Source organism: Danio rerio, chromosome 2 (genome assembly GCF_052040795.2).
Source record: "Danio rerio strain M-AB ecotype USA chromosome 2, GRCz13ab, whole genome shotgun sequence".
NCBI classification, from domain to species: domain Eukaryota; kingdom Metazoa; phylum Chordata; class Actinopteri; order Cypriniformes; family Danionidae; genus Danio; species Danio rerio.
In genome coordinates this window covers 39,684,507-39,692,457 of record NC_141022.1, presented here as the reverse complement: position 1 = coordinate 39,692,457, position 7,951 = coordinate 39,684,507, and the positions used below count along the sequence as shown (strand labels likewise).

Below are 7,951 nucleotides of genomic sequence, written 5' to 3'. Positions count from 1 at the left end.
GATCCAGGATCTGCGAGTATCAGACTCTGCTGTGTATTACTGTGCTCTGAGGCCCACAGTGACTCAAACACAATAACATTCCGACAAAAACTCAGAGCTGTAAAGTGTGCAGTTTCTGACATGAGCTTGTTTTACACTGATCTAGAATAATAAGTGTAACAGTGGGTGGAGTTTATTCACACTGCTGAGAGTGAAAGAGTTCAGTCAAACACTGTTTCTGCATCACTGACTCTATGAAGACAACATGTTTCTCTTCATCTACATTATAATACAGCTTTACATGGGTAAGAGATATTCAGTCGATCAACTTAAAAAAAAATATGTGAAGCTTTGTATTTCTTTTATTTTATCACTTTTTTCAATTTTTTTAATCACTCTTTTCTACAGGAATGTCTTTTTCAGATGAAATACATCCCCTGTCTTCAGATAAACATGTAGCTGAAGGTCAAAATGTGACTCTATGTTGTAATTACAGAGCTAGTACTGGCAATGTTGACTCTCTCCTGTGGTATCGTCAGTATCCCGGAGCAAACCCAGAGTATTTACTGCTGCTCAATGAATATTCAAACAGCACTAAGTCTTATCTTCGTCTATTTTCAAACGCTGTAAAAGCACTGAAGCGTGTGGATCTGCTGCTCTCCTCTGCTGCAGTATCAGACTCTGCTGTGTATTACTGTGCTCTGAGGCCCACAGTCACAGGAAACACACAAACACTGAACAAAAACCTAAAGCACATCTAAGAGTTATCACACTAGTGTAAACACATGCTGTAGTGAACAGGTAATTTAAAAAAAATACCCTTTTCAACCAATTCTACCAATGCAAGGTTTAATTGTACAGTCAGTTTATGAGGCATACACAAAATGATCAACAAATCTGAAAGTAGAAAAATATTTATAGCATCTTCTTCTAAAAATTGGTGTTTAGAGTCATGTGGCACTTCATCAGTAACATTTATAACAGCAATGCATTACAAGAACAAACACATATTACATTAAATAAAAAAGGTGTTGTGTTTCATTGTTATGACTCAAAACATAGCTTTTGGTAAAAATATAGCTAAAATTCAAGGATTCATGTGTTTGACTGTCACAGTGACTGAAAAACATTTAACACTCACTCAACACACAAAACATAAAGACCATTCAAAGGTTTAACTGCCATTAAAACCAACTATTAGCAATTACATCAAGATAACAACATATTCAAAATAGGCTCCTATATTCTTTGGTTTAAAACATTCTTCTTGTCGCAATCACCAGCAATCTAGCCTGTGTGTATCGCGGAAGAACTACACATATTCCACTAATGAACTACAACCCCCATCATGCACCCCAGACACACCAGTTCTTAATTTCACACACACACACACCTGGAAGCTTATGATGGACTAATCAGATGGACCATATAAACAGCACACACAGACTTTTCCAAGTATTGTTTATCTGTTAAAGAGCATTTCAATGTGTTTACTTGTCCTGCCTTCCGTGTGTTTGACCTTTGCTTTGTTCATAGTTTTATTTTGTTTTGCTCCCAGTCCCGACCATTCACCTGCATTTCTGACTATGCTTTGGATTACTTGTATGCTCCAGTTTGCTCCTGTTTTGACCATTCCCTGGCTGACTATTCTGTTTAATAAAGCTACACGTCGATCCTTATCACTATTGTTCCCGACCCTTTACACTTCTAAATTTCTTTAGAATATGTAACAGTGACATAAATGTATGCCAACTTTAATTGAAAATGAAATAAATTAATCAAATAAATTTGAAAAAAGTTCTGTTGTTTTTAATTGTGCTTTATAAATAAATATTGTATTGTATTGTGAATTAACTACATGTCAAATGAGCTCACCCACACTATTTAGAAAAGTAGAGCTCCTCCCCAATGCAGATATTTATACAGAGCATGCATCTATTTTTATTATGCATTCTATTGCAGATGCAGAACGAATGATACATATAATAGTTTACCCTTATACATTATTAAAATTAGTTTAAACTGAGGTATCAACATGGAGAGATGTCTGCTGGTGATAGTCATTACAGTTTCAGGTAAATATAATTTTTGACCGCAATAAACTGCTGATGTGTTGACTTGTTAAATGTACTATTGCCTTAAATTTTATTGCAGGTGTATTTGCTGACAGCATTCGTCCAGACAAGGACACTAATATAATCAGAAGTGAAGGAGAGTCTGTGACACTGAGATGCTCGTATGAAACAAACAGCAACTATATTAGACTTTACTGGTACAGACAGTATGTTAATACCGAACCTCAGTATTTACTGTGGAAAGGAGCTCGATCAGACAGCGACTATAAGAATATACCAGACAGTCGATTTGATTCAATTACATCCCAAACCTCCACTGAACTCATTATTAAGAGTGTATCTCTGTCAGATTCAGCTCTCTATTATTGTGCTCTAAGAGTAAGAGCCCAGTGATACAAAATGCCTGAGAGGCTTTACAAAAACTCATTAACCACTGTTACTGTGAACAACAGCAATCTAATGAGAATCAAACCACACACAATCTCCTGTAAACCACAGAGAATGTAAATGAGAGAATATGCAAACACCTGCTGAACAATGAAGAGAGATGTTCATCAACTAAACGAAAAGTTAACTAAACTAATTAAATAAAATCTTAACAGTATTGCATTCATCATTACATTAGGACTGGGCCGATTAATTATATTAGATCAAATCCCAATAAAATTTATGTTTATAACAATGATAAGCTCTGGACTTTTTTTTACTCTATATTGACCTAAGAGCCAGTCACACAGCAGAATAATGCAACAATGGAAATTTAAGTGTGTTGATATCAGAGATGTACTGAATTGTTGGCCACCGAAAATGTATCTTATGAAAATATGTTATGCCATTTAATGGACCCTCTAAATTTTTATAAGTTCAGTCATTGCTGGGGTACTCTTCAATCTGGAAGCATTAACATAAAAATATGCATTATTATCGTTCAATAAGGAAAATAATGATCAAGATTGTATTTTTGCTACATCGCCCAGCCCTACATTAAAATGTCACCGTTTTAAAACACAAAAACATGTAATGCAAATTCTTTGAAAGCACAAACAGAAACACACTGACATGAATATGATATAGGCCATGTCCACACATACCCAAAATATCTTTATATACAGAGTTTTCCCTGCTTTTTTTTTTTAATCTGTCCACATAACAATGCAAAACGCACTGTGCTGCACATTACGAGCTCGCCTTCTGCTTTTGATGTGAACCCAGCCATGTGGACCAATCAGAAAAGAGAAAACAGCAAGCATGTTGATGTCATGAGGTGAAAATTCCAGTTGTAGTGTTCACATGACAACAATGTACCCAGAGTTTTGGAAAATCTTCAACCAGGCCTGAGTTTAAAAATTTTTTTTAGGATCAGTCACACAATATTCACTTTTTGTGTGTGGATAAACAGTGAAACCGTGTTTTAAAAAAGTGCAGTTTTGACAATACCTCATCAATGTTCATGTGGACAAGGTCTAACTCTTTTATCTGTGACTGCTGAAAATTTTGTTAAAAATCTGCTTTAATTTTCATCATCTTCATCTTTATCTACAGTAGGTAGGAGCTGAGCTTTGCTGGACAGTTGGCATCCATTAGCAGAGTTGAAGAACTGCTGTATTTTTTTGTATAATATAAAAAATAAAGTTTCTCTAAAGATGCATGACTTTTTTTGTCTTAGTTTATACATTAAACTTATCATCATTAATATTGTTTTAGGAATAAATACCAGAATTTGTTACGATATAAAATTAAGTCCATAAAATGTGTTTTATATAGTATTACTTTTTTCACAACAATAAAATACTGTTCATAATATGTTAAAGGGCACTGCTCTCTATAGTTTTACAGCTTATAAACTGCTTCATAATTAGCAAAAGATTCCAAATGTCACTGAAAAAAAAGAGAGAAAAAAAATTTCACCACCAGAGGGAGTCAATTTTGTGTATGTGTGTGTGTGGGCCTGGATATTTTCAACAGCTGCAGACACACACACACACACAGAGAAGCTAGTAAAGACATGATCTATACAAGAGACTCGCACCGGTTATTGCACACACTCTTCAACAATGATAAAATGGGTGATTTTTGCTCTTTTCTTCACATCACATGATTTTGGTAAGTAACCACCTTCATCATTTTCACTTTTTGTTACTATTTGATTTGCTCAGTATCTGTAAATGATTGTTAATTTACTGTATGTCATGTGTATTTCCAGTATGTGGGGAACAAGACAGTGTTGATCAGCCGGACAGAGAACTGACTTCTGCTGAAGGAAATGAAGTGATTTTATTGTGTAATTATAAACTGATGAGCGCTGCTAATGCATATCTCTACTGGTACAAACAACTACCAGACACATCACCAGCATTCATTCTGAGTGAGTTTTCCATCGGGAAAGGAAAAGCAGAGCCTGAATTTAAGGACAGATTCTCAGCAAAGTTGGACTCCAAATTAGAAACAGTTCCTCTGACAATCAAGGATGTGCATGTGTCAGACTCTGCTGTGTATTACTGTGCTCTGCAGCCCACAGTGACTCAAACACACTTAACACTCACACAAAAACACTGTAAGCAGTAACGTATTCTAAAACTCCCACCAGATGTGATGCAAACTACAACTTCCAGTAAAATGTCGGTCAGCTGATATCCTTATTGCACTTAATAAGGAGTGATTCATTGATTTATTTTTTCACTTGATTTGATTAAAAGACACAGATATTGTTTACATTTGCCAAATGCTAATATAAAACTTCTAAACACAACAGCTGCAAAAATGCTGCTGTCCAAGTCTCCTATGCTAAGTCATATAACAAAAATAGTTGTTTTGATACTACTGTCACATGAGATGATTTCAAATGATAATTTCTATTCATTCTATTTATTTACTTTTTTTATTTTTGTACACATTTTTAAGAATTCACACTAGGCATGGGACGATAACCGTTTTCAAGGTATACCGCGGTTTGGTAATTTCAAGGTTTTAAAACCGCCAAAATGTTCTGCAATACCATTACTTAGGTATGTGTAAGATTTTTTATTTCCTTTTTTTTTCAAGACAACAGTGTCTTCAGCAGAAAAAAATATCCAAAGATGCAGTTTTAAATTGTAAAGAAAGCTGCCTTTGAAACTAATGAAGACAGCAGAAGTCAATGATTCAGTTGAATTATTTAGCCTGGCATGTTTACTGCTCCAAAATATTATAAATCTTTCAAAAAATAAAGTATATTATTTTTAAAGGGGAAAAAAGTTTTTTTTTTACCCAGACATATAAAAAGAATATATTTTAGAGCAGTGATCACAATACCGTGATATAGTGAAACAGTGATATTTTTTATCCAAAGTTATTATACCGTTAGAATCTTCTACCCGTGTCTAGTTCACACTTAGATATTGCATGATATTATTAGCAGGTTTGGCATGTTGTGTTGGTAGAGAAACCCAGAGCTCTGAGATAATTGAGCCCAGGGCTCACGCCTGGTCAATGAGCATGTGAGGGGGTACGAGATGAGGTAGTTTTCAAGATTCCAGGTAAAGGAGGAAAAGGGGGTGGATGGGGGGATTCTTTAAAAAAACGAAGATAAAGGAGCAATACTAGACAGGCTATTTATAGTGAGTTTGGATTAATCCGATTGGCTTACTAATGACAATGGAAGGGAGACGAGTCGCGATCAATCAAAACACGTGCTCCTCTTTAAATTAGTCATCACATGTATTAGACAATTTAGACAAGTTCCCTCAAATGGTTTAAAGATTTTTTTTTATTTGTTATATTGTTTCATTATTTACATTTCTTTAGTAATGAAAGCTGGCCATCAAACCATCATTTTTTACACATGCTAATTTTCATAATCATAAGATATGTAATATTACTGTATATTAATATTTAGGTTTTAAGATTTGAATGTGCAGAACCAGCATCATTTAATCTGACCTTTCATATCAATGACTGCAGTCAAAAAATATACAAGAGGTTTTATTAACAGGTATTCTTTCATATAATATGGTCAAAAAGAAAAAAAAAGTCACACAGTTTGATAATGAGTAAATAATGCTAAATTTCATCATTAGTAATGATGTCACTGAGCACACCCACACATTCAGAAACTGCAGAGCTCCTCCTCACTGCAGACATTTATATATCCAATTTCTTCATTTTTATAACTTTTAGTTTATAAGCAAATGGAAAGAAAAATACATCACTAAAACCATATTGAAAACAGTTTAACCTGAGGTATCAGCATGGAGAGATTTCTGCTAGTGATTGTCATTACAGCTGCAGGTAGACACAATTCTCACTTTAACAATAGCACAAATGATAATGTGACTAATGTGATCATGTAATGTTTCAACTTTTATTGCAGGTGTATTTGCTGACAGCATTCTTCCAGACAAAGATAGTAATATGACGAGTAATGAAGGAGAGTCTGTGACACTGAAATGCTCTTATGATACGAGCAGCAATAATGTTTTGCTTTACTGGTACAGACAGTATGCTAATACTGAACCTCAGTATTTACTGTGGAAAGGAGCTCGATCTAACAGCAACTATAAGAATATACCAGGCAGTCAGTTCGATTCGATTACATCCCAGACCTCCACTGAACTCATTATTAAGAGTGTATCTCTGTCAGATTCAGCTCTCTATTATTGTGCTCTAAGAGTAGGAGCCCAGTGATACAAAATGCCTGAGAGGCTTTACAAAAACTCATTAACCACTTTTACTGTGAACAACAGCAATCTAATGAATATCAAACCAGACACAATCTCCTGTAAACCACAGAGAATGTAAATGAGGGGAGCTGCAAACACCTGCTGAACAATGAAGAGAGGCGTTCATCAACTATGTGAGAACCATTTTTAAAAATATCATAAAATAGCAGCAAAAGCAAGGAATTCACTAATGTAACACTGTCAGATTCTACTCTCTATTATTGTGCTATTAGTTGGATTCAACATAATTCCTCTGCAATAGTAATTTTTCCCCTTGAGAATATCTAAAAGCAATAAAACACTGTTGGAGCTTACAGAATATTAAATATATATATATATATATATATATATATATATATATATATATATATATATATATATATATATATATATATATATATATAATTAATATAAGATCCAACAGCGTTTCATTGCTTTTAGATATTATACATATATATATATTTGGTTCAACAGTGCCTATAGAAAAAAAATCCTCGTACCCTGTGAAAATTTAAAGAACTTTAGTTTTTTTTGTAGAAAGGCAAAGGTTAGGAGAAGGCTACAAAAACATTTCGAAAGCTGGAAAAGTTATTTATTTATTTGTTTATTTATTTATTTGGCAGGGACAGTGTGCATTAAATAGCAGTGCTGCAAAAGCACCAGAATTAGCCAGAAGGCTAACCGTTGTCCCTGGAAAGATGTTAAAATTGTCAACCTAAAAACATTAAAAACCTTATAAAAATCAATCAAGCAAAGTTAAAAACCACTAAAATAGACATAGTTAAGTAGATCTTAATAAAACATGTAAAAAAAAAAGACTAAAACACCAACATTATGTAATAGAGATTTATTTGACTGAAATGTGATTTTATTTGTTGATTGTTGACTTAGCTGGACGACAAATAAAGTATTTATTTTAAAGGGGTATGATGACTTTTTCATAGGCACTGCATATAAATTAAAATGCATAATGGTAATATAATAATTTATAATTATTAATATAATAATTTATTATTTCAATGCATTACATTTAGGCTCAGGTGTTGATTATAGTTAGAAAAAAAATATGGTACTATATTACATAAATGTAGCTTTAATAAAATAGGTTGAACTTTTTATCAATATGGTTTGTGTTACCAAATGAGTAAATTCATACATCAATGTTTGCATAGTCCTATATATGGCAAATATAAGAAATGA

The 7,951-nt window shown here is 33.6% G+C and overlaps 1 gene segment (V, D, J or C); it reads left to right on the top strand.

Annotated features, from left to right (window-relative positions):
• The first annotated feature begins 244 nt into the window (after positions 1 to 244).
• Positions 245 to 740, top strand: LOC147837161 (T cell receptor alpha variable 12-2-like). The segment is given in 2 exon segments: positions 245 to 284; positions 388 to 740. Coding segments are annotated over 2 exon segments (393 nt in total).
• The last annotated feature ends 7,211 nt before the right edge of the window (positions 741 to 7,951 follow it).